The sequence below is a fragment of the Mobula hypostoma genome, chromosome 28 (assembly GCF_963921235.1).
Source record: "Mobula hypostoma chromosome 28, sMobHyp1.1, whole genome shotgun sequence".
In the NCBI taxonomy this organism is placed as follows: Eukaryota; Metazoa; Chordata; class Chondrichthyes; order Myliobatiformes; family Myliobatidae; genus Mobula; species Mobula hypostoma.
Window position 1 is genome coordinate 26685494 of NC_086124.1, and position 27265 is coordinate 26712758.

The following is a 27265-nucleotide window of genomic DNA, read 5'->3' on the forward strand; positions in this document are numbered from 1 at the left end:
ACCATCATCATCCTATGGGATGGATAGCCAGAGAGAGAGAGGGGGGGCACAAATGACGCTGGTCAGAAACAGTTTGGCAATAGACTTCTGTCCCAGTTAAGCAGCGTAGTGTCCCAAATAAACGAGGAGGATCCCGGCTATACTTCTCAATTAAGATTTTGAGTTAATTACTTTTAAGAGTTGTCCAAAATAAGTGGCTGCCCCAATTAATGGGAATCTGCCTTGTACATACTTCTTACAAGGAAGAATACAGTAAGAACTGATAATTATTGCAGTGCCAAGAGGTCACAGTCATGGTGTTGCTGTACTGAGGGAGTGATTATAGTTGAAGGGGAGGAGCTTTTACTGAACCTTGTGGTGTGGGACCTCCTCCCCGAGAATGGTGGGGATCTTTGCTGCTTTCCTGAGGCAGTGCACCTTGCAGCTACCCGGACTGTGGGGGGTGGGAGGAGGGATTTGCCCATGACATATTGGGCTTTTGGATCTGCACTGCACTGTCGCGTTAGCTCTGTAACCTCTCTTCGTCTGTTCCAGGTCTCCAAGCTGGACCCTTCCCCAAAGCGGGAGATGCCTACCATGATTCTCTTCAACGTGGTGTTTGCGTTGCGGGTAAGTTGGCCCAGACATTGTCTTTTCTGCAGTAACTTTCTGTGTGGCACTGTACTGCTGTGCAAAAAAAACCCAGATTTCATGACACGTGAGTGATGATAAACCTGATTCTGATCTTGGTTTCTATTGTGGACTGAGAGTGGGAAGGGGGCAGGGAGAGGGAGAGGGGAATCATGGTTGGGAAAAGGGGGAGGCAGAGGGGAGGGAGTGGGAAGCACCAGAGAGACATTCTGTAATGATCACTAAACCAATTGTTCGGAATCAAATGCCCTTGCCTGGGTGTTCCCCTACACCCATCCCTATCTCTGTTACCCCCCTCCCTGTCTGTGTAACCCACTTCCTCCTCTACACCCCTTCCTGTCTCTGTTAACCCCTCCCTCCCCTACACCCCTCCCTGTCTCTGTTAACCCCTCCCTCCCCTACATCTTTCCCTGTCTCTGTTAACCCCTCCCTCCCCTACTCCCTGTTTCTGTGACCCCTCCTCCCTCCCCTACACCCCTCCCTATCTCCATGCCCCCTCCTCCCTCCCCTACACACCTCATTGTCTCTGTGACTCCCTTCAGCCATGACACCGCTCTCTCTCTCTAAGCCCCTCCCTCCTCTACACCCCTCGTCATCTCCGTGACTCCCTTTGGCTGCTACAGCGGTCCCTGTCTCTGTAAATCCCTCCCCCCAGCCTCCCTGCGTGATTCGGGAATCTGTAGCTATTCCTGGGTGGGGTTGGGGGGCAGCTCAGGTTCTCGGTGTTCCCAGCCTGCCGCGCACCTCAGGACAACTGACAGAGTCCCGTTCCCCTCCTGCAGGCGAACGCGGACCCCTCGGTCATCGGCTGCGTGCACACGCTGTCGCGCCGCCTGGCCGTGGTCCTGCAGCACGAGGAGCGCCGCTGTCAGTACCTGACCCGCGAGGCGAAGCTGATGCTGGCCATTCAGGACGAGGTGTCCGCCATGTCCGACGGTGAGTGCGAACCTCCGTCCGCGGGACAGAAATTCCCTCCGGCCCATCTAACAGCACGCACACAACGCCGGAGGAACTCGGCAGGTCAGGCAGCATCTGTGGAGGGGAATAAACAGTCGACGTTTTGGGCCCAGACCCTTCACCAGGACTGGAAAGGGAGAGGAAAGGAGCCAGAATAAACCAGGGGATATCTAAAGTAGTGTTTCCCTCAGAGGGCAGCGATTCCCTCTCCCAGAGGCCGGACACCGGAAGGCGAGGTGGGTACGTTAGGTTGGGGAACGGAGGGTGGAGGTTAACTAGCTGAGGAGAGGAGGTGAAGCTTGGGGCCGATTGGCCATGTATGGGGGGCAGGGGCAGGCCTGTGGGGCTGGGTGGCCTCTCCCATTCCCATTTCCCGGTGGTGAGCTTCCACCTCCGCTCTGCAGACTCTGCGCTCAACCTGACCGCAGCCTCTCGCCGGTTCCAAACGATGTCCCAGGGCGCTCGCAGACCAACAAATGGGGTCAGCGAAAGCCGGGGAGGGGGCTGGGGTGGTGAGAGCTCGTTGGCTGGCCTGGACCGTGTCGAGCCCGTCTCAGATTCTGAGTGGTGTTTCCTGCCCCTCTGCAGGCGAGGGGTCCCAGTCACCCTTCCACCATATCCTGCCCAAGTGCAAGCTGGCGTCCGACCTGAAGCAGGCCTTTGACAGGTGGGTCCTGAGAAACAGAATTCCCTCCACCTTCATGTGTCTCTCTGTCTCTCGGCATATCTAGCCCCCTCCCCCTCTCCCAAGAGATAGCGAGATATATATAGAGCGATATATAATCTCTCTATCTATCTCTCTCTCTCTCTCTCTCTCTCTATATCTCTCTATCTCTCTATCTCTCTCTCTCTATATATATATATATATCTCACTCTCACTGTCTCTCTATATCTCACTCTGTAGAGATCTGTTTTCACTTTGACACAAAAGAGTCATTTTCTGTTGATCAGTGTCACAAAAAGTCAAATTAAATCCACTGTGATTCAATGTTGTAAAACAATAAAACATGAAAATTTCGGGGGGGGGCAGTGGGGTGAATACTCTTTATAGGTACTTTGATAAATTGATAATACTTTGATAATCAATATGCACTTTGGTAATGAATTTACTTTGAACTTTGGGGCTGTGAAGCGTTGCGCGGTTCCGGTACGTGTGGGGGTTACCCACCAAGCGGGTAACAGCGGCAGACAGGCAGGGAGCTGAGCTGTTGATTCTGGGTTTTTAACCCCCCTCTCTGTTTCTCTCCACCGCCCCCACACCCGGTCAGCCTCTGTACCACGGGCATCGTCCACCTGCACATCAACGACTGGCTGGAACTCAGTTTCTGTCTCCCGCACAAGGTCCACCGGCTCGGCCCCGACTGCATCCCTCCGCACGCCATCGAGCGGAGCCTCAAAGCCATCCGGTAGGTGAGAATGGAGGTAAACTGCTGGACTCTCTTCCCCCTCGACCCCTCCCCCACCTACCCGCCTTGGTGGGCCGCGAGCTTCTTCCGTGGCGGGTTGGCACTGTTGAAGGGTTAGGCTAGCCCACGATGGGCCGAAGGGCCCTCCTCATCTCCCTTTTGGGGGGAGGGAGGAGGGGAGGTGAGCCACCATTCTGGAGGTTTACCCCTGCGATGAGCGTTGAGGCCAGTCCGTGCGTGGCTAGATGGCTGGTCACCCCGATCCAAGAAAGGACATGGGAGCCCTGGAGAGGGTGCAGAGGAGGCTCACCAGGATGCTGCCTGGATTAGAGAGTGTCAGCTACAAGGAGAGGCTGGAAAAGCTCGGGTCGTTTTCTCTGGAGCCTCAGGGGAGACCTGATCGAAGGCCCCTGCCTGCTTGTGTGGCCCCTTTCAGACCCCCTGGATCGGCCACAGCAGTGACCGAGTGGGAAAGCGGGGGTATGCTGTGCTCGTCGTCGATGACTGCGAAATAGAGTGTGACGGTCAAGAGACGCCGTGTACGGACCTTCACATAGGGCCCCACCGCGGCCTGTAAGGAGCTTGTATGTTCTCCCCATGACCGCGTGGGTTTCCTCTGGGTACTCCGGTTTCCTCCCACAGTCCAAAGACGTACCGGTTGGCAGGTTAATCGAGCATTGTGAATTGTCCTGTGATTAGGCTCGGGTTAAGTCGGGGGATTGCACCTCTGTTCCACGCTATCTCAGTAGATAAATAAACATTTGGATTATGTGTGCGGTTCTGGTCACCCCATGACAAGGAGGACGTGGTGGACTTGGTGAGGGTTTGGTAGAGGTTCACCAGAATGCTGCCTGGATTAGAGAGCACGAGCTGTAAGGAGAGGCTGGACACACTTGGATTGTTTTCTCTGCAGAGTTGGAGGCTGACGAGATGTGATAGGCGTTCATAAGATTGTGAGAGATAGGGTAAACAGTCAGAATCTTTTATTTTTCCTCAATGTCTAACACCAGAGAAGTATTTAAGGTGAGAGGGGGTGAGTTGAAGGAAAGGAGGTTCGCAAGAATCATCCTGGGAGTGAAGGGGTTAACATATGAGGCTGTGGGTCTGTACTCACTGGAGTTTAGAAAAATGAGGGAGGATCTCACGGAAACCTATCGAGTATTGAAAGGACTAGCTAGAGTGGACGTGGAGAGGGTGTTCCTTATCGCAGGGGATCTCTAGTACCAGAATAGAAGGACATCCCTTCAGAACAGAGATGGGGAGGAATTTCTTTAGCCAAAGGGTGGTGAATCTGTAGAATTCATTGCCACAGTCGGCTGTGGGTGTATTTAAAACGGAGGTTGACTAGCAAGGCAGCGGAAAGTTACGGAGAGAGGGCGGGAGAATGAGGTTGAGAGGGAAAATAAATCAGCCATGGTGGAATGGCGGGGCAGAATCAATGGACTGAATGGCCTAATTCTCCTCCTGTGCCTTATGATCTTGTCTGCAAGGCAAACTTTCTTTTAACTGAGAGTTTTGGGTACTGTTAGGGGTGATGGTGGAGGCCAATACGATAGAGGCGTTTAAGAAACTTGTTTATCGAAGCCGCAGAGGAATGGAGCGATATGGACTGTGTGCGAGTAGACAGGATTAGGTCAGACCTGTTTATCAGATCAGATTTGGGTTTATTTGTCACATGGATATCGAAACATACAGCGAAATACACTGTTTGCGTTAAGAAGAAACACAACCAAATGGTGTGCCGGGGGGCAAGTGTCGTCACACATTCAGTGTCGTAAGTTAAGTTTGAGTTTAGTTGTCATTCAACGATACAGGAATACAGACAAACTGTTTACTCTGGGGCCAAGGTGCAAAACGCTGCACATATAGCACGTACAATTATGATAGCAGAAAAGCAAACAGTTTCCAAAAATACTATTAAGCTACGTATAATACTATTAGCCCAATTCCCTGTGGATTGATGGAGCACGGGATGTTTTCCAGGAGCCACGTTTCTGCAGGAACAAGCCGCAGCAGTTCCTCATTTCGTGCAGTGCAGTCACAGCTTGTCATCCCAGGAGTGATCACTGGAGGGCAGCACTGATTGATGCTATCGGCCCAACGTGATACAGTGAGGTGCGCCCAAAGGCTGTGCTGCACTGTCCTGTGTTCTCTGAAGGGTGACAGTGCAGTGAGGCTCACTGTGGAGAGCTAGCACGGCTACAGTGGCAGGAATGGCCTCCTCCTAAGTTCATAGACTCTTGGAAAAGTACAGCACAGAAACAGGCCCTTTGGCCCATCTAGTCCATGCTGAGCTGTTATTCTACCTGCTCCCATCGACTTGCACCGGGACCATACCCCTCCACACCCCTCCCATTCATGTACCTATCCAAACTTCGCATAAACATTGAAATCAAGCTCACATGCACCACTTGTGCTGGCAACTTGTTCCACACTCTCACCACCCTCTGAGTGGAGAAGTTTCCCCTCATGTTCCCCTTAAACTTTTCACCTTTCACCCTTAACCCATGACCTCTGGTTGTAGTCCCACCCAACCTCAGTGGGGAAAAAAGCCTGCTTGCATTTTCCCTATCTATACCCCTCAAAATTTTGTATACCTCTGTCAAATCTCCTCTCAATCTTCTACTTTCTAAGGAATAAAGTCCTAATCTATTTGATCTTTCCTTATAACTCAGAGGCTCCAGTTCTGGCAACATCCTTGTAAATTTTCTCTGCACTCTTTCAATTTTTCCTGTAGGTAGGTGACCAAAATTGCACCCAATACTCCAAATTAGGCCACCAATGTCTTTAACCCAACATCCCATCTCCTGTACTTGATACTTTGACCTATGAAGGCCAAAGTGCTAAGATCTTTCTTTACGACCCTAGCTACCTGTGACACCACTTTCAACGAATTATGGCCCTGTATTCCCAGATCCCTTTGTTCTAGCAAACCCCTGATTTCCCTACCCTGGTTCGTTCCTCCAGAAGGGCAACATCTCGCACTTTTCTGCATCAAATTCCATCTGCCACTTCTCAGCTTGTTTGCTGCCATTCAACCGAACACGTGTTTACAGCAAAGCGAAACATCGCTCCTCTGGGACCAAGATGCAAAACACTTTACACGTGTCGCATACTGAACTTGTAATAATAATAGCACAATAATGTTAACGGATGAAATTCTGTTGACGTAAAGTTGATAAGCTGTATGGCATACGGTATGTTACTGGCGCTGTCATCAGTGATATGTACTGGGTGGTCTCGGTGTTCAGAAGTCTCAGAGTCTGGGGGAAGAAGCTGTTACCCAGCCTAACATTTGTCGCTTTTATACCGCGGTACCTTCTTCCTGACAGTAGGGGGTCGGAGAGATCATGGGACAGATGGCCGGGGTCCTTTTGACAATGTTGAGGGCTCCGCGAACGCCATTTCCGGTGTATGTCCTGGAGGGTGGAGGGAGAGAGAAATCACTGGGGGGGGGTGTTCATAATACCCCCACTTCCATCTCTCTGACGTGTCACAGGCAGACGGGTGGGGAAGAAGTCAAAGAAAGATTAGCTGTATTAGTCACACGTGTCAAGTCAAGTTTATTGTCATTTCGGCCATAAGCTGCTGGTAGTACACAGTAAAAACGAAACAACGTTCCTCCAGACCATGGTGCTACATGAAACAACACAAAACTACACTAGACTATGTGAGACAGCACAAGGCTACACTAGACTACGTAAGACAACACAAAAACTGCCCTAGACCACAGACCTGCACAGGACTACATAAAGTGCACAGAACAGTGCAGGGCAGTACAATAATTAATAAACAAGACTAAGTACAGTAGAGGATAAATTACAATATAATAAATGACGTAGATGTCAGTCTAGACTCTGAGTACTGAGGAGTCTGATGGCTTGGGGGAAGAAACTGTTGCACAGTCTAGTTGTGAGAGCCTGAATGCTTTGGTACCTTTTGTCGGATGGCAGGAGGGAGAAGAGTTTGAGTGAGGGATGTGTGGGGTCCTTCACAATACTGTTAGCTTTGCGGGTGCAGCGTGCGGTGTAAATGTCTGTAATGGCGGGAAGAGAGACCCCGATGATCTTCTCAGCTGACCTCACTATCCGCTACAGGGTCTTGTGATCCGAGACGGTGCAATTTCCGAACCAGGCAGTGATGTAGCTGCTCAGGATGCTCTCAATACAACCTCTGAGGATGGGTGGGGGTGGGAGGTGGACTTTTCACAGCCTTCGCAGAAAGTAGAGACGCTGCTGGGCTTTCTTTGCTATGGAGCTGGTGTTGAGGGACCAGGTGAGATTCTCTGCCAGGGGAACACCAAGAAGATTGGTGCTCTTGACGCTCTCAACGGAGGAGCCATCAATGTTCAGCAGAGAGTGGTCGCTCCGTGTCCGCCTGAAGTTAACAACCATCTCTTTTGTTTTGCTCACATTCAGAGACAGGTTGTTGGCTCTGCACCAGTCCGTCAGCCACTTCAGCACCTCGTATATCAAAACAGAGAGTGAAATGCGCTGTTTTCGGCAAATAATCGTGTGGACAGTTGTGCATTGCGCTGGTGTACGTGAAGTGACCCTTAATATTCCCTCCGTGTGGTGTGGATTAGCTTGTCTGTATTCAACAGCGAGCACCCCCAGAGGAGGCTGGAGTCTAGCATTGTTTAGCTTGTCTATATTCAACAGGGAGCGCCTCCCAGAGGCTGGAGTCTAGCATTGTTTAGCTTGTCTGTATTCAACAGAGAGCGCCTCCCAGAGGCTGGAGTCTAGCATTGTTTAGCTTGTTTGTAATCAACAGAGAGCGCCTCCCAGAGGCTGGAGTCTAGCATTGTTTAGCTTGTCTGTATTCAACAGAAAGCGCCTCCCAGAGGAGGCTGGAGTCTAGCATTGTTTAGCTTGTCTGTATTCAACAGAGACTGCCTCCCAGAGGCTGGAGTCGAGATTTATGCTTTAGCTTGTCTGTAATCAACAGAGAACACCTCCCCCTCCCCACCGAGGCTGGAGTTTCGCATCTTGATATATACCTCATGTACCTAATAAAGTGCCCACTGAGTGTATGATTGTGGTCTTCTGCTGTAGCCCATCCACTTCAAGGTTCAATATGTTGTATATTCGGAGATGCTCTTCTACGCACCACTGTTGTAACGTGTGGTTATTTGAGTTATTGTCACCTTCCTGTCAGCTTGAACCAGTCCGGTCATTCTCTGCTGACCTCTCTCATTAACAAGGCATTTACATCCACTGGAACTGCCGCTCAATGGATGTTTTTTTGTTTTTCGCACCATTCTCGGTAAACTCCAGAGACTGTTGTGCGTGAAAATCCCAGGAGATCAGCAATTTCTGAAATACTCTAACCACCCCATCTGGCACCAACAATCCTCCAGCAGTCAAAATCACCTGGATCACATCTTTCCCCCATTCTGATGTTTGGTCTGGGCAACAACTGAGCCTCTTGACCATGCCCGTGTGCTTTTCTGCATCGAGTTGCTGCCACATGATTGGCTGATTAGGTGTTTGCATTAACGAGCCGGTGTGCAGGTGTAAAATGTCTGCTGAGTGGAGGTTCTTATCTTCATCCAGCAACCAATTTCTTTTGCTTAAAATGGCTGTATATATTGACACTGGGTCTGGAGCCTGGAGCCCTGTCCTGGGCGTGGAAGACTTTGTGTGTGTGTGTGGGGGGGGGGCAGGGGCAGGGGGAGAACAGGGCTTGGTTTGCCATTGTTGTTTGTTGTGTTCTGTGTTGTTCTGCCAAACTTTGTGGGAATGTTGTGTTGGCGCTGGAATGTGTGGCGACCCTTGCGGGCTGCCCCCGACACATCCTGAGGTTGTCTTCTTAATGCAAACGACGCACTTCACTGTATGTTTCATTGTACATGAGATAAATAAATGAATCTGAATCTAGTTAGATGTATGTCATTGCGTGCTTTGCCTGTTCTACATTAATAGTAAATCTCAAATATTTGGAGGCCCAGGCATTGGGAAAACTTAAAGCAGATATGATCGACATCATTGTGTGGCGTGTCACATGACATTGTGTAGCTTGTCATATGACATCATCATTGTATGGCATGTCATATGACATCATCGTTATGTTCTATGTCATATGACATGGGCGATCACGGTCTTTCCATGATCGTGATTGTTCATGGCAAACTTTTTTACAGAAGTGGTTTGCCATTGTCGTCTTTTGGGCAGTGACTTTACAAGACGGGTGACCCCCCTCCCCAGCCATTATCAATACTCTTCAGAGATTGTCTGCCTGGCGTCAGTGGTCACATAACCAGGACTTGTGATCTGCACCAGCTGCTCATCGCCACCTGCTCCCATGGCTTCATGTGACCCTGATCGAGGGATCAGCAGGTGCTACACCTTGCTTGAGGGTGGCCTGCAGGCTAGCGGAGGGAAGGAGCACCTTACACCTCCTTTGGCAGAGACACATCTCCATCCCAACACTGAAATAGAGTGTGTATATGTATGTATGTATGTATGTCTATATATATATATATCTAGATGTAGATTGATGTATATAATTAACAGACACACAAAATGCTGGAGGAACTCAGCAGGTCAGGCAGCATCTATGGAGGGGAATAAACAGTTGATGTTTTGAGCCAGAACCCTCCATCGGGGCCTCTCGTCCTCGGGTATTTGGGTCCGTGGATAGGAAAGGTTAGAGGGGTGCAGGTAAAGGGGGTGAGCTGAGATAGGGGGTCTTGGTAAAGGGGATGGGCTGAGATAGGGGGTCTTGGTAATTGGGATGGGCTGAGATGGGGGGTCTTGGTAAAGGGGATGGGCTGTGAGATGGGGGGTGTTGGTAAAAGGGATGGGCTGAATTAGGGGTTGTTGGTAAGGGGGATGGGCTGAGATAGGGGGTCTTGGTAAAGGGGATGGGCTGAGATAGGGGGTGTTGGTAAAGGGGATGGGCTGAGATGGAGGTGTTGGTAAAGGGGATGGGCTGAGATGGGGGTGTTGGTAAAGGGGATGGGCTGAGATGGGTCTTGGTAAAGGGGATGGGCTGAGATAGGGGGTGTTGGTAAAGGGGATGGGCTGAGATAGGGGGTCTTGGTAAAGGGGATGGGCTGAGATAGGGGGTCTTGGTAATTGGGATGGGCTGAGATAGGGGGTGTTGGTAAAGGGGATGGGCTGAGATAGGGGGTGTTGGTAAAGGGGATGGGCTGAGATAGGGGGTGTTGGTAAAGGGGATGGGCTGAGATAGGGGGTCTTGGTAATTGGGATGGGCTGAGATAGGGGGTGTTGGTAATTGGGAGTGAGGGGCTCGCTTTCCCCTGCTGTGTGACTCTTCCCCTTCCTCCCCGTGCCCACAGGCCGTACCACGCCCTGCTGCTCCTGGACGAGGAGAAGGCCCTGCTGAGCCAGTTGCCCGTGGACTGCTCCCCTGCCCTGGTGCGGGTCATCAAGACCACGTCGGCCATGAAGAACCTCCAGCAGCTCGCTCAGGACGCTGACCTGGCCTTACTGCAGGTAACCCAGGCCTCGGGGACCGGGGCCGTGGCAAGTGACAGAACCTCTGCCCTGCAGAGAACATGAACTTTAGGCACCTTGGCCTTCATAAAATCAAAGTATTGAGGACAGGGGTTGGGATGTTGTATAAGACATTGGTGAGGCCTATTCTGCGGTGCTGTCTGCAGTCCTGGTCACCTACCTACAGGAAAAGAGTATCAGTAAGCCTGAAAGAGTGCAGAGAAAATTTACGAGGATGTTGCTAGGTTTTGAGGACCTGAGTTGTGGGGAGAGGTTGAATAGGCTAGGACTGTTTTCCCCTGGAATGTAGAAGATTGAGAGGACAATTGTGAAGGGTATAGATAGGGTAAATGCAAGCAGGCTTTTTCCGTCGGGTTTGGGTGGCAACAACTAGAGGTCATGGGGTAAGGGTGAAAGGTGAAAAGTTTAAGGGGAAACTGAGGGGGAATTTCTTCACTCGAGTGTAGAACGAGCTGCCAGTGGAAGTGGTGACTGTGAGTTCAATTTCAATATCTAACAGAAGTTTGGATAAGGATCTGGAAGGGAGGGGCGAGGAGGGATATGGTCCATGTCGTACGGTGTGCTATCCTTGTTTAGTCGGGATTGATTTCAAGATCCGCGAGGTAACGTTGCAGCTCTGTAAAACTCTGGTCACACCACACTGTGTTCAGTTCTGGTCATCTCACCATAGGAAGGATGAGGAAGCTTTAGAGAGAGTGCAGAGGAGATTCACCAGGATGCTGCCTGGATTCGAGAGCACGTCTTGTGAGGAAAAGTTGAGCAAACTGGGGCTTTTCTCTTTGGGGCAAAGGAGGATGAGAGGTGACTTGGTAGGCACGTAGAAGACGATGAGAGGCACAGGTAGAGAGAACAACCAGAGACAATAGCATAGTACAAGCCCTTGTGATGCCAATCTTCTGACCTACTCTAAGATCAATCTAACTCTTCCCTCCTACATAGCCCTCCATTTTTCTATCATCCATGTGTCTATTTAAGCAACACGCACAAAATGCTGGAGGAACTCAGCAGGCCAGGCAGCATCTATGGAAAAGAGTACAGCCGACGTTTTGGCCCGAGATGCTGTCTGGACTGCTGAGTTCCTCCAGCATTTTGTATGTGTGTGTTGCTTGGATTTCCAGCCTCTGCAAATTTTCTCTTGTTCGTCCATCTAAGAGCCTTTTTCTTAGGCATCCGTTAGTCTCGTGAGACCATGGATTTGCGCCTTGGAAGGGTGCAGGCCTGGGCAAGGTTGTATGGAAGAGCAGCAGTTGCCCATGCTGCAAGTCTCCCCTCTCCACGACACCGATGTTGTCCAAGGGAAGGGCAAGGGCCGATACAGCTTGGCACCAGTGTCGTCGCAGAGCAATGTGTGGTTAAGTGCCTTGCTCAAGGACACAACATGTTCCCTCAGCTGAGGCTTGAACTAGTGACCCTCTGATCACTAGACCGACGCCTTAACCACTTGGCCATGCCCAAAGAATCTTGTAAACGTCCCTAACGTACCTGCCTCTACCACCACCCCTGGCAGGGCGTTCCATGGACCCACCACTTTCTGTGTAAAGAGACCTAGCTCTGACTTTTCCCCGAAACATTCCTCCTCTCAGTGGATTTCCTCTGGTCTTGGCTGCTGCCGCCCCAGATAAAAGACGCTGGCTGTCTACTCTATCTCTGCCTCTCATAATCTCATACACCTCTGTCAAGTCGCCTCTCATCCCGCCTTTCCACTCGATCTGTGCCTCATCATCGTATACACCTCTATCAGATCACCTCTCATTCTCCACCTCCCCAAGCCCACTCAACCTTTACTCTTATATAAGACACCCACTCTAATCCAGGCAGCATCGGTGAATCTCCTCTGCACCCTCTCTAATCCAGGCAGCACCCTGGTGAATCTCCTCTGCACCCTCTCTAATCCAGGCAGCATCCTGGTGAATCTCCCTCTGCACCCTCTCTAATCCAGACAGCATCCTGGTGAATCTCCCCTGCACCCTCTCTAATCCAGGCAGCGTCCTGGTGAATCTCCTCTGCACCCTCTCTAATCCAGGCAGCATCCTGGTGAATCTCCTCTGCACCCTCTCTAATCCAGGCAGCATCCTGGTGAATCTCCTCTGCACCCTCTCTAATCCAGGCAGCATCCTGGTGAATCTCCTCTGCATCCTCTCTAATCCAGGCAGCATCCTGGTAAATCTCCTCTGCACCCTCTAATCCAGGCAGCATCCTGGTGAATCTCCTCTGCACCCTCTCTAATCCGGGCAGCATCCTGGTGAATCTCCTCTGCACCCTCTGGAAAGCTTCCACATCCTTCCTACGGTGAGGCGACCGGAACTGAACACAATACTCCCAGTGTGGCCTGACCAGGGTTTTACAGAGCTGCAAGCTTGCCGCGTGGCCCTTGAACTCTACCCGCTGACGAACGCACCATAAGGCTTGGGAGCGGAGTTAGAGCATTGTCTGAGGCCGGGTGGTCCCGGGACTCCCCTCAGCCTGGATTCAGCCATCCTCTCCTCCACAGGTCTTCCAGCTGGCCGCCCACTTGGTGTACTGGGGCAAGGCGATAATCATCTACCCGCTGTGCGAGAATAACTTCTACATGCTGTCCCCCGACGCTGACATCTGTGTGTGAGTAGCGGCCGACCGCAGGCCTTGTCTTGCCGGCCCTCGACCCCCGCCCCCCGTCCTCTTCAGTCGCGCCCCAGAAAGCTCGCCAGTGCTTCTCCTTCGTCGGGAGGCTCAAGAAATCCCTGTCGACCCGTGCCAACTCTTATCGACGCACGGCGTCTGCTCCGGCCACGACCGCAGGAAACCATAGAGAGCCGTGGACGCAGCGCATCGCGGAAACCAGTCTCTCCCCCCCCCATAGACTCTGTCTATACGTCCCGCTGTCTCACTAAATTGTCATCATCATTATGTGCCGTCTCATATGACATCATCATTATGTGCTGTGCAGTATGACGTGGGCGATCGCAGTTTTTTGACCATGATCGTACTTGGCAAATTTTTCTGCAGAAGTGCCTTCTTCCAGGCAGTGACTTTACAAGGGGGGGCGACCACAGCCATTATCAAAACTCTTCAGAGATTGTCTGCCTGGCGTCAGTGGTCACACAACCAGGGCTTGTGATCTGCACCGGCTGCTCATACGACCATCCACCACCCGCTCCCGTGGCCTCACGTGACCCTGATCGGGGGGATGGGGGTGCTACGCCTTGCCTAAGGGTGACCTGCAGGCTAGCGGAGGGAAGGAGCGCCTTACACCTCCTTTGGTAGAGATGCAAACCACCCTGTTATTCAGTACATGTGACAGTAATAAACCGGTACCAATTCCTGCAGTTGTCGTCAAAAGGTTCAGAAACTTCAGAATTGTCAGATTTAACACAGGTGAGAATACAGTGAATGTTAGGGCACCAGCAGATCTGGGAATACAGATCCACTTCCCTTGAAAGTGGTGTCACAGATATCTAGAGTCATAAAGAGGGATTTAGGCCTGTTGGTCTTCATGAATCAGGGTACCGAGTACAGGAGTTGGGGTGGCGTTAGGTTGAAATTGTATAGTTCGTTGGTGAGGCCTAATTTGGATATTGTGGGCAGTTCTGGTCACCTTCCTGCAGGAAAGATATCAATAAGATTGAAAGAGTGCAGAGAAACTTTAAAGGATGTTGCTGGGTCCCGAGGATCTGAGTTAAAAGGAAAGGTTGGGTAGGTTCGGACTTTATCCCCTGGAACGCGTGAGTGGAGATTTGATCGAGGTGCTCAAAACTACGAGGGGTATAGACAGGGCAAGTGCATGCAGGCTTTTTCCCACTGAGGTTGGGTCATGGGTTAGAGGTGAAAGGTGAAATATTTAAGGGGAGAAATTCTTCAGTTGGAGAGAGGTGAGAGTGTGGAGTGAGCTGCCAACGGAGGTGGTGAATGTGGATGAGAAGTTTAGACAGGTACATGGACAGGTGGAGTATGGAGGGCTATGCAGAGCGATGGGACTAGGCAGAATAATTTTTTTGGCTCTGTGCTGTAATAATCTATGATCAACACCATGACGCGGGGCTGAGAGTGGAGAGGTGAGGTGTAAAGAAAAGGAGAAGTATAAACTCTTCTCGGGCTCCCAGCCGGGTACAGGTATCGACTACAACTTACGTTTGGATGATAAACTCCGAAGGCGAAGATAATCATCCCCTGATGAAGACGGCAGAGCTCGTCAATGAAAATGTCGGTTAAAACCAATACCTGTACCCGGCTGGGAGCCCGAGAAGAGTTTATTGGCATATACGCTGGGAAAGCGCTCGATCCTTTTTCAAGGAAAAGGGCTATTAGAATTGGTTTATTGTTGTCACGTGTACGGAGACACAGTGAAAAGCTTGTTAAGAACAGGTCAGATCATTACACAGAGCATTAAGGTAGGACAAGGTGATGCAGAATAGATTGTACCAGCTACAGAGGAAGTGCAGTGCAGATACATTATAAAGTGCAAGGTCAGAATGGGGGAGACCGTGAGGTCACGAGTTCAGCTGATCGTACAACAGGGTCTGACAACATCGGGGTAGGAGCCTGGCAGGATGTGCTTTCAGGCTTTTGTATCTTCTGCCCGCTGGGAGAGAGAAGAGGGAGGGTGAGGGTCTTTGATTATACTGTCTGTGAGAAGTGTAGACGGAGCCCATGGAGGGGAGGCTGGTTTCCGTGATGTGCTGAGCTGTGTCCACGACCCTCTGCGGTTTCTCGCGGTCACGGGCTGAGCAGTTGCTGTGCCAAGCTGTGATGCATCCGGAGGATGTGATTTGTTTTGGTGCTTCGATCAAAAATGGTTGACGGTCAGCGGGAACAGGCTGAGTTTCCTCAGCCTCCTGAGGAAGTAGAGGCGTCTTCGTCTGTACCTGCCTGGTGACCTCTAAGCAAGGACGAGCTGGAATCAGAAGGTCCTGAGGAGGTTTGTCAGAATGACCCTGGGAATGAAGGGGTGACCCATGAGAAGCACCAGGTGAATCTGGGCCGGTACTCGGTGGAGTTTAGAAGCTTCTCATTGAAAGACCGAGATAGGGTGGATGGGGAGAGGATGTTTCCTGTAGTGAGGGAGATAAGACCAGAGGGCGCAGCGTCAGAATACAAGGATGACCCTTTGGAAAAGAGTGAGGAGGAATTTCTTTAGCCAGAGGGTGGTGAATCTGTGGAATTCATTCCCACAGACAGCTGTGGAGGCCAAGTCATTGGGTATATTTAAAGTGGAGGTCGATAGGTTGATTGGTCAGGGAGTCAGAGGTTATGGGGAGATGGCATGAGAATGGGCTCGAGAGGGATAATAAATCAGCCATGATGGAATGATGGAACAGACTCGATGGGGCGAATGGCCTGAGTCGGCACCAATGTCTCATGATCTTTTGGGGTCCCAGGCTCGGCAAAGACACGAGACAGGGGCTGGGTTCTCGGAGACCCTGTCCAGCTTGGGTAACCGTACAATGTCAGCACGTCATCTTAACCCGTACTGCAGCTTGCACAGCCCCAGATGCTCGGAGACTCCAGGGTCCCAGTATGATAGAGGCAGGGGCTGGCAGGGTTCTCTGGACCACCGACAGGGAGAGGCTGGTGTGAGCCCCACTGCAGCAACATGGTGAAATGCAGAGTGGCCACTTGATCAGGCACACCTCATTATCGCAAGTATCTAATCGGCCAATCACGTGGCAGCAGCTCAATGCATAAAAGCATGCGGACGTGGTCAAGAGGTTCACTTGCTGTTCAGACCAAACATCATCATGGGGAAGAAATGTGATCTAAGTGACTTTGACAGTGGAATGATTATTGGTGCCAGATGGGGTGGTTTGAGTATCTCAGAAACTGCTGATCTCCTGGGATTTTTACACAGAATAGTCTTGCAGAGTTTACAGAGAACGGTGCAGAAAACAAAAACACATTCAGTGAGCAGCAGTTCTGTGGGTGAAAACGCCTTGTTAATGAGAGAGGTCAGAGGAGAATGGCCAGACAGGAGGACAACAGTAACTCAAATAACCACACGTTACAACAGTGATGTGCAGAAGAGCAAATCTGAATGCACAACATGTCAGACCTTGAGGTGGATAGGCTACTGCAGCAGAAGACCTCACTGTGTCCCACTCCTCAACGTAATGAAGTTGCCACTGAGTGTTCAATGAATATTTTAAAGCGACGCTGGTTTCAGTTACAGGGGAGACACGGTGTCCAGGTGTTAGGATCTGGGAGCAAGAGGCAAAGAGCTGGGGGAGCTCAGTGGCTCGAGCTGCATCTGTTGGGGAAGGAATTGTCAGCGCCTCCGGTCAAGACCGTGACTCACGAGCACCAGGGTGTGTCCACACGCCGGTGGGCCTGTGTGCTACATGTGCAGGGGCCAGACCTCCTCCCCGTCCTCTGTAATTCAGCCCGAGTCTGAAAGGAGTTCAGTTTCCGTGTGTCGCCAGCAGGAGGCACTGCACGAGGCTTGCTGTTGGCACTGGCGGGGAGAGACTTACACATTCCTTTTTGCAAGATCAGGTCACGACACAGTGTATTGAGGTAGGACAAGGTAAAACAGTAACGATCCAGAATAAAGCGCGGCAGCTACAGAGAAAGCGCAGTGCAGGTGGACAAGATCATATCGGGGTAGATTGTGAGGCCAGGCGTCTACCTTACCGTATAGGAGGTCTGTTCAGGATCATGTAGAGGTGGTCTTTGAGCCTGGTGGGACGTGCTTCAGGCTTTCGTATCTTCTGCCTGATGGCGGAGAGAATGGCCAGGATGGGTGGGGTCTTTGATTACGTTGGCTGCTTTACTGGAGCAGTGAGAAGAGAGGAGTCACTGGCGATTGGTGGACCTTGGCTTCTTGTCAGATGTCCGGGAGTGTCGTGCTGGGAAGTGGGAGGAAGAGAGAGAGAGATATTTTCTTCCTCTTTATCTGCCTCCATCTTTTGTGATAAGAGTGGATGTAGAGAGTTTGTTTCCTATAGTGGGGGAGTCTAGGACCAGAGGGCACAGCCTCAGAATAGAAGGATGTCCCTTTAGAACAGGGATAGCTTTTTTAGCAAGAGGATGGTGAATCTGTGGAATTCATTGCCACAGACGGCTGTGGAGGCCAAGTAATTGGATAGATTTAAAGTGGAGGGTGATAGTTTTCTTGATTAGCCAGGGCGACACAGGTTACGGGGAGAAGGCAGGAGAATGGGGTTGAGAGGGATAATAAATCAGCCAGATGGAATGGCAGATTGCACTCAAAGGGCCGGACAGTCAAATTCTGCTCTTGCGTCTTATGGTCTTATGATGGATTGTCGGATTCAGAGAGTCTGGCGTCATGGGCAGGGTCTTAAAGACTAGAAGTCCGCCTTTTGGAGTTTGGGAATTTCGGAAGCTGGAGAAAGGGAGAGATTAGGTTCATGTCACAGGTACATCGAAACATACAGTGAACTGCATTGTTCGTGTCAAATCAAATCAGCAGGGGCAGCTCACAAGTTTCAAAGTTCAAAGTAAATTTATTATCAAAGTACATTAATGTCACCATGTACAACCCTGAGATTCATTTTCTTGTGGACATACTCCATAATGCGCTGGAACAGCTTTTGGACGTCTCCGAACAAGAGTCTTTCATGATCATGACATCCGAAGAGACACCAGAATGTTAGTGTACAAAGCGGTGGTGATCCCAACGCTCCTGTACGCATCAGAAACCTGGACAACATACCGACGACAGCTGAAGGCACTTGAAAAATTCCATCAACGCTGTCTTCGAAACATCTTAAATATCAGCTGGGAAAATAGAAGAACCAACGTCAGTGTGCTAAATGAAGCAAAATCAACAAGCATTGAAGCCTACGTCATCTAGAACCAACTAAGATGGAGCGGTCATGTTGTTCGGATGAAAGATGAACATCTGCCGAAACAAATCTTCTACTCCCAGCCTAAAGAAGGCAAACGTAAAAGAGTCAGACAACAGAAGAGATTCAAAGACGTTTTAAAAGCCAACATGAAGAAATGTAGCATCGACATCAACAATTGGGAAACCAATGCCAAGGACAGGAAGCTCTGGCAAGCCATCATCTGAGAAGGAACAGCAACTTTCGAAGCCAACAGATGTGCAGAATTAGAAGAAAAGAGAAGAAAATGGAAAGAGAGGCAGCAACAACCAAAGTCCGATCTGCCATCTGGAACTACCTGTCCTGAATGCGGAAGAACTTTCAAAGCCAAGATTGGACTCATAAGCCACTTGAGAGCCCGTAAGTAGATCAACAGAACGAAGACCATCATCCTCGACCTCGAGGGATAGCCACGACGACGACTCGATAAATCCATAATAGAAATTATGTGGTGGTTGGCATCCGTCTGTCTCGAAGGACAATGGGTGATGAAGGTATGGAGATACTGAGATGCCCAGTTGTCAAGATCCCCTCTCAGCCTCACTGGTGAAGTCCAAAGGAAAGCTTATGAAGCAATACGTTTGGCACCAGCTTGGCTGCAGGAGCTGTCGGGAGGATGTTCAATGATGTCCAGCCGCCTTAGGGGCTCCACTCCGGATTTGCTGTCTGGGTTTACTCCCATGGCCTTGGTCTCTCCCGAGGCTGCCCACAAGGCAGTGGGGCAATTTACCCGCAGCTGGGGATCTGGTTCACGAGCACCAGGGCCTGCCCAGACGCTGGTGGGCCTGCGTGCTACATGTGCAGGGGCCCAGACCTCCTCCCCGCCCTCTGTAGTTCAGCCTGCGCCTGAAAGGAGCTCAGTTTCCATGTGTCGCCAGCGAGGAGGCACTGCACGAGGCTTGCTGTTGGAGAGGCTGTGTGCTGTCAGGGAGAGACTTGCACACTCAGCTCTACTTTTCACAAGACCGGTAGCCAGCGGTGGAAGCTGAAAGTGAGAGTGACAAGCACGACCCGCTACACTAACACACTAGTCGCGTCACCACAACCACTTTGACACCATAGAACAATAACCCGAATAGAGTCCATGAAAGTCTGCCCCATCTTTGGTGTTCAAAGGACCACAATCTGTGCAAATACAAACAGAAAGAAATAATAATAAAAAATAAATAGACAAGCAATAAATATGGAGAACATAGGAAAGAGTCCTTGAAAGTGAGTCCATTGGTTGTGGGAACATTTCAGTGATGGGGCGAGTGAAGTTATCCCCTTCTGTACAAGAGCCCGATGTTCGAGGGGTGATGACTGTCCCTGAACTGCCACCCTCCCAGTGCCAACGTGGCATGCCCACAACTTGCCAGCCCTAACCTTTGCGTCTTTGCGATGTGGGGTTTAAACGGAAACCCCCGCGGTCACGGGGAACCCATTGCAAAATCTTCACCGACAGTGGCGGGGAGCTAAACCCCGATCGGTGATCGCTGGCGCTGTCGTAGCGGTAGACTGCCACGCAGGAGAGATTCTCCAGCGGCGGGGCTACAAGCAGAGACTGGGCAGGTTGGGATCGTGTTCCTTGGGGTGACGGGAGACCTTTGCGGAGGGGAGGGTTGTAAACTCAAGATAGTTGGATAGAGTCGACGGTCTTTTATCGACTCTAAACCGGGAGGGTATAGGCGGTCAGAGGGGTGTTAATGCTGACTGTGATGGATGACCAATCTCCCTCCCCCCCCCCCCACAGGTACTCTCCCCTGGCCGAACGTTTTTCCCAGAGATTCCCCGGAAACAACCTCCTCAGTGTGCTGTCTAAGTTCTCCCTGCCCACCTCGTTGTCACAGTTCAAGAACCCGCTGGCACCTCCCATGCAGGAGGTAAGGAGCTGGTGGGACGGGCAGCTGCAGGGGTTTTGGTAACGGGTGGGGGGAGCGGGGTGTTGGTGGGGTGCGTGAAAGCCCGTCCACACACCTCCCCCCCCCAATAACTCAAACCCACTTCTCACTGAACAATCCAACAGAGGCCCTGCTTCCCGCAATGTCTGTACTAAGCACAACACCCGATGAGTCTCTGCCCGCGAGTGATCCCACCCCCAGCGCATTCAGAAACTACAGTGTAGAGGCAGCCCTTTGGCCCAACTAGTCCATGCTGACCTCGTCTTCTACCTGGTCCCATCGACCTGCATCCGGATCAAAGCCCTCAACCTCCCTTCCCCTTCGTGTACCTGTCCAGACTTCTCTGCAAGGGTGCCATCAAACCCACGGCTCTCTTAAATATCTTCATCGTTCACCCCAAACCCGTGACCTCCAGTTCAGGTCTCACCAGACCAAAATGGGAAAAGCCTGCTTGCCTTTGCCCTATCTATACCCATCATCATTTTTTAAAAAAAATCCTCAATCTAATCTCTCCTCATTCTCCTGCGCTCTAGGGAATAAAATCCTAATTTATTCTTCCTCTCCCTCTAACTCAGGTCCTCAAGTCCTTGTGAATTTTCTCTGCACTCTTTCAGTCTTATTGATATTGTTCCTGTAGGCAGGTGACCAGAACTGCCCACAGTGTACAGATTAGGTCTCACCAACAGATTTTACAACTTCAACATAACATCCCAACTGCTGTACTCAGTGCCCTGATTTATGAAGACCCATGAGCCAAAAATCTGCTTGTGACACCACTTCCAAGGGATTAAGGATGTTTATTCCCAGATCCCTCTGCTCTGCCTCACTCCTTACACACCATCTCTTTTGACTGTATGTAGGTGACCACACTGATCTTCAAGAGGGCCAATTTTGCTAACCTTTGGCTCTTAATATACAGTTAAAGGAAAATGTTTGTGAACCCTTTGCAGTTACCTGGTTTCTCGCATTAATTACTCATAAAATGTCACACCACACGCAGGTACACACGCTTCCCAAACTTAAACCCACTCTCCCTCCAATAATCTCTCTCTCTCTCCCCTCCCTCATGCACACACTCAGCCTCATCTCTCTCCCTCACTCTCTCGTCTCTGACTCCACCTCCCCCTCCCCCTCCCTTCTCCCCCTCCCCCTCCCTTCTCCCCCTCCCCCTCCCCCTCCCTTCTCCCCCTCCCCCTCCCTTCTCCCCCTCCCCCTCCCTTCTCCCCCTCCCCTCCCCTCCCCTCCCCTCCCCTCCCCTCCCCCTCCCCCTTCCCCTCCTCCCCTCCCCCTCCCCCCTCCCCTCCTCCCCTCCCCCTCCCCCCTCCCCTCCCCCCTCCCCCTCCCCCCTCCCCTTCCCCTCTCCCCCCTCCCTCCTCCCCTTCCCCTCTCCCCCCTCCCCCTCCTCCTCTCCCTCCTCCCCTTCCCCTCTCCCCCCTCCCCCTCCCCTCTCCCCCTCCCCCTCCCCCTCCCCTCTCCCCCCTCCCTCTCCCCCTCCCTCTCCCCCTCCCTCTCCCCCTCCCTCTCCCCCTCCCTCTCCCCCTCCCCTCCTCCCCTCCCCCTCCCCCTCCCCCTCCCCCTCCCCCTCCTCCCCTCCCCCTCCTCCTCCTCTCCCTCCTCCCCCTCCTCCTCTCCCTCCTCCCCCCTCCCCCTTCCCCTCCCCCCCTCCCTCTTACAGGCCCATACTCTCTCTCCCCCACCCCCCGCGTCCCCCCGCTGACGGTTCTTGCTCTGCGTTCCAGGCCCAGCTGGTCCAGATGGTGATCTGGATGCTGCAACGCCGACTGCTGACCCAGCTCCACACCTACGTCTGCCTGCTGGCGCCTCCGAGCGAGCCCGCGGCGCCCGGCCGGGCTGAGGAGGACAGGATGCTGCCCACCCGCGTGGGGGGCCGGAGCCTCAGCGCCCCCAACGCCCTCAGCTTCGGCTCGCCAAGTAGGTTGCTGCCCGCCTCGCCTGTGCGTGCCCGAGGGTGAGGCCGGGCCGTGCCGGTCTGTGTTCACATAACCGGGTCACCCCCCACCCCCATTTATTGTCGCACCATCGGGCATCCGTTAGTCTCGTGACACCATGGATTTGCACCTTGGAAGGTTTCCAGGGCGCAGGCCTGGGCAAGGTTGTATGGAAGACTGGCGGTTGCCCATGCAGCAAGTCTCCACGACACCGATGTTGTCCAAGGGAAGGGCATTAGGACCCATACAGCTTGGCACCGGTGTCGTTACAGAGCAATGTGTGGTTTAGTGCCTTGCTCAAGGACACAACACGCTGCCTCAGCCAAGGCTCGAACTAGCGACCTTCAGATCACTAGACCAAAGCCTTAACCACTTGGCCACGTGCCAACACAGGGTCATAGGGCTCAGAAAAAGGCCCTTCAGCCCATTAAATGCATGCTGCCCCTCAGCCACCCCTTTACACAAAACACACACCAGGCTGGGATGTCGTAGAGAATGACGTTCACGTAGACGCACACCCAAACACACTCCAGTTTGCGTATTTGAACACGCACGGCGGGGATCGAACCCGTAACTCGGGCTCCACAGTTTGCCCACAGCCGCCCTGCTGGTGATGGCCTCACAGCTCTGTACCCGGGGGGGGGGGGGGTTTACGTTGACGCCTGCCTCACCCCTGCGCTCTCTCCCGCAGCCAGCAGCGACGATATGACTCTGACCAGCCCCAGCATGGACAACTCCAGCGCTGAGCTCCTCCCTAGCGGTGACTCGCCCCTTGGCAAGCGCATGACGGAGAACCTGCTGGCCAGCCTGACCGAGCACGAGCGGGAGGCCATCCAGAACATTCCGGCCGCCCAGAACCCCGACGACCTGCGCATGCTGGCCAAGTAGGTGGTCGCTTGGAGACGGGTGGGTGGGGGTTGGCTGCACCTTCTCGTAGAGTCACAAAGACCCTGAATAGATGCAGCTCTTTGGCCAGTCGAGTCCGTGCTGACTACCAACAACCCTTTTACAATAATAATGCCCTCAGTTCTGGTCACCTCACTACAGGAAGGACGTGGAAATCATAGAAAGGATGCAGAGGAGATTTACAAGGATGTTGCCTGGATTGGGGAGCATGCTTTATGAGAATAGGTTAAGTGAACTCGGCCTTTTCTCCTTGGAGCGATGGAGGATGAAAGGTGACCTGATAGAGGTGTATAAAATGATGAGAGGCATTGATCGTGTGAATAGTCAGTGGCTTTTTCCCAGGGCTGAAATGGCTAACATGATGGGGCATACTTTTAAGGTGCTGGGGAGTAGGTACAGAGGAGATGTCAGGGGTAAGTTTTTTACATAGAGTGTGGTGAGTGCGTGGAATGGGCTGCCGGCGACGTTGCTGGAGGCGGATACGACAGGGTCTTTTAAGAGACTCCTGGACAGGCACGTGGAGCTTGGAAAGTGGAGGGCTATGGGTAAAGCCTAGGTAGTTCTAAGGTAAGGACATGTTTGACACAGCTTTGTGGGCCGAAGGGCCTGTATTGTGCTGTAGATTTTCTATGTTTCTAATATGTTACAATTCCCAAGTAGAGCAGTGTAAATGGGAGCATTTGATGGCTCTGGGCCTGTACTCACTGGAGTTCAGAATAAAGAGGGGGCATCTCATTGAAACATAGTGGATGTGGAGAGGATGTTCCCCGTAGTGGGGGAGTCTAGGACCAGAGGGCAGTGTCTCAGAACAGAGGGACATCCCTTTAGAACAGAGATGAGGAGGAATGTCTTTAGGCAGAGGGCGGAGAATCTGTGGAATTCATTGCCACAGTCGGCTGTGGAGGACAAATCATTGGGTGTATTTAAGGTGGAGGTTGATGGGTTCTTGATTAGCAAGGGTGTTGAATATTACGGGGGTTGAGTGGGGATAATAAATCAGCCATGATGGAGTGGTAGAGCAGACTCAATGGCCTTTACTGAGACAGTGAGATGTGTAGACACAGCCCGCCGAGGGGAGGGGAGGCTGGTTTCTGAGATGGGCTGAGCTGGGTACAGAACTCTCTGCCGATCCTCGTGTTCACGGGCCGAGTGGTTGTCGTGCCGTGACGTATCCAGACGGGACGCTGTCTGTGGCTCATCGATTTAAAAACAATCAGTGAGGGTGACTGGGGACACGCCAGTTGCCTGACACGTTGAGCTGTATCCACAACCAGGTCCTTCCTACAGCTTGGTGACCAAAACTGTACACTCTGCAAATTCCCATTAATACCGACAGAGAACAATACAGCACAGTACAGGCTATTCGGTCCACAGTGTCGTGCTGAACCAGCTAAAAGGCAAATCAAAAACACCCAAATACTAATTCCTCCTACCACATCCCTATCCCTCCATCTTCCTTATATCCATGTGTCTATCCAGGCATCTCCTAAAAGCCTGTGTATTTACTTCTATCACCATACCAGGCAGGGCATCCCAGACATCCACCATTCTGAGTAAACAAACTCTTTGAACCTGTCCCCCCTCACCTTCAACGCCTCTGATGTTAGACATTTCTACCCGAGGAAATAGGTACTCTATCTGTGCCTCTCATGATCTTACAAACCTCTATCAGATCTCCCCTGGGCCTCTGGTGTTGCAGAGAGAAGAACCCAAGTTTATCCAGCCTGTCATGGTGACCCTGCCCTCTTAAACCAGGCAGTACCCTGGTAAACCTCTCTACACCCTCCACCCTCTCCCAGTCCTAGCATCCCTCCTATAGTGGGGAGACCAGAACTGTCGCAATACTCCACGTGCGGTCCAACCAGTTGATAAAGTTGCAACTTAACCTCCTGACTTTTGAACTCAGTGCCTCGACCAATAAAAGCAAGCGTTCCATAAGCCGTCTTAACCTCCCAACCTTCTCAACTGATGAGAGGTGTCGATGGGGACTTTTTTGGAGTCATTGTCCCTGGGGTACAGATGTTGGAACACAAGAAGGCACAGGTTGAGGGAATGTTCAAAGGAGACTGGGAACGGATGTTTTCTGTTCAGTGTGGGCTGGACGGCTGGTGGTGTACTGGCATCAGCCTGGACTTCGAGAGGGATGGTCCCGAGTTCGAATCCGGCCGGGTCCCAACCTGGGCAGCAGCAACAACAACAAACCGTGCAGGTTCAGGGGAAAGGATGGTAGGGTGAAGAACCATGTTTGACCAGAGAATGAGGGGAGATTGAGGGGTTATCGATGGGGCAAATGCAAGGAACTGTAAGGTGCTCCTTCCCTCTGCTATCCTGCAGGTCACCCTTGGGTGCTACAAGGTGTAGCACCTGCTTAGCACCCCCCCCCCCAAATTAGGGTGACATGAAGCCATGGGAGCAGGTGGTGGATGGTCGTATGAGCAGCCGGTGCAGATCACAAGTCCTGGTTATGCCAGGCAGACAACCTCTGAAGAGTATTGATAATGGCTGGGGTCACCCGTCTTGTAGAGGACTTGAATGCAGGGCCAGTGGCAGGATTCTCAGGAGGGTGGAGGAACTGAGGGATCTTGGGGTCCACCTCTATCGATCCCTCAGAGTGGACGTGCAGGTGGTTGGGGTGTACGGTGTGTTAGTCATCGTTAGTCAGGAGATTGAGTCCAAGAGCCGTGAGGTAACATTGCAGCTCTATAAAACCCTGGTCAGACCACACTTGGGAGTATTGTGTTCGGTTCTGGAAGGATGTGGAAACTTTCGAGGGGGTGCAGAGGAGACTTACCAGGATGCTGTCTGGATTAGCGAGCATAGGTTGAGTGAGCTCGGGCTTTTCTCCCCGGAGTGAGAGGCAACTTGGTAGAAGTGTACAAGATGGCGAGAGGCAAAGAATGTGTGGACAGCCAGAGACTCTTATCCCAGAGCAGAAATACCTTTATCAATTTTAAGGCGATTAGAGGGAAGTATAGGGGGCATGTCAGGTAGTTTTTTTTTTACAGAGTGGTGGGTGTGTGGAACGTGCTGCTGGAGTGGTGCAGGCAGATACATTAAGGACATTTAAGAGACTCTTGATAGAAATATCATCCATGGGCTGTGTAGGAGGGAACGATTAGATTGACCATAGGGCAGGTTAAAAGGTTGTCACAACATCGTGGCTGGAAGTTCCTGTGCTGTATGGGGGGCAAGTTGTTTTCTTGCAGGGGGTGCTGGGTCTGTGGAATGGCCTGCCAGTGTAGTGGTGGAGACAGATATGGTAGTGTTTAAGAGGCTCACAGATCGGCAGATGAGTGTGCAGGGACCAGAGGGATACGGACCGGGGGCAGGCAGAAGTATTTAGTAACAACAATTTCCCAAAGATTAGTTCCTTGTTCCTTTCTGATTCAGTGGCACAGGGTACTTGTAACAAAGGTAGCCCTGTACATGTGTTAAAGTTTATCAGAAATTATTACAGCTATACGGAGAGAAAGAAAATTCACCAACAAGTAATCAAAGAGACAAGATAATTCTTAGGGACGATAAGACCCAGGAGTAGAATCAGGCCATTCAGCCCCTTAAGTAAGCTCCACTACTATCCCACTCAGACCCATTCTCCTGCCTTCTCCCCGTAACCTCTGACACCCTAACCAATCAGGAACCCATCAACCTCCGCTTTAAATACACCCAATGACTTGGCCTCCACAGCTGTCCGTGGCAACGAATTCCACAGATTCACCACCCTCTGGCTAAAGAAATTCCTCCTGATCTCTGTTCTAAAGGGACGTCCTTCTATGCTGAGGCGGCGTCCTCTGGTCCTAGACTTCCCCACTATTGGAAACATCCTCTCTTCATCCATTTTCAATTCTTGACAGGCTTCAGTGAGACTCCCTGCCTGCCCAATCTTATAAACTCCAGCGAGGACAGGCCCAGAGAAATCAAGTACTTCTCGTGCATTAACCCTTTCATTTCTGGCCTTGTGCGGCCCCTTGTCAAAGGCCTTCTGAAGATCCACCAACTCTCTTTGCTCTTTCCTGCTTGTTGTTTCCTCAAAGAATTCCAAGCAGGATTTCCCCTTGAGGCCTGTTTTATCCTGTGCCTCCTGGTACCCTGAAAACTCATCCTTAGTAATAGACTCCAGCACCTTCCCAACCACTGAATTCAGGCTAACTGGCCTCTAATTTCCTTTCTTCTGGCTGTCTCCCTTAAAGAGTAGAGTGACAATTTGAAATTTTCCAGTCCTCCAGACCTGTTTCGGAG

At 51.6% G+C, this 27265-nt stretch overlaps 1 protein-coding gene across 2 annotated transcripts in view; it reads left to right on the forward strand.

Moving 5' to 3' along the window:
- The window catches only part of nprl3 (NPR3-like, GATOR1 complex subunit), a 46499-nt gene that overhangs the window by 17078 nt on the left and 2156 nt on the right, over positions 1-27265 (forward strand). For both annotated transcript variants that reach the window (XM_063034821.1, XM_063034820.1), the window contains exons 4-12: positions 535-609; positions 1413-1566; positions 2176-2254; positions 2856-2993; positions 10297-10453; positions 12966-13072; positions 20024-20153; positions 21911-22103; positions 22812-23004. In XM_063034821.1, coding sequence (XP_062890891.1) covers positions 535-609; positions 1413-1566; positions 2176-2254; positions 2856-2993; positions 10297-10453; positions 12966-13072; positions 20024-20153; positions 21911-22103; positions 22812-23004 — 1226 coding nt within the window. The remainder of the gene's footprint in view (positions 1-534; positions 610-1412; positions 1567-2175; positions 2255-2855; positions 2994-10296; positions 10454-12965; positions 13073-20023; positions 20154-21910; positions 22104-22811; positions 23005-27265) is intronic.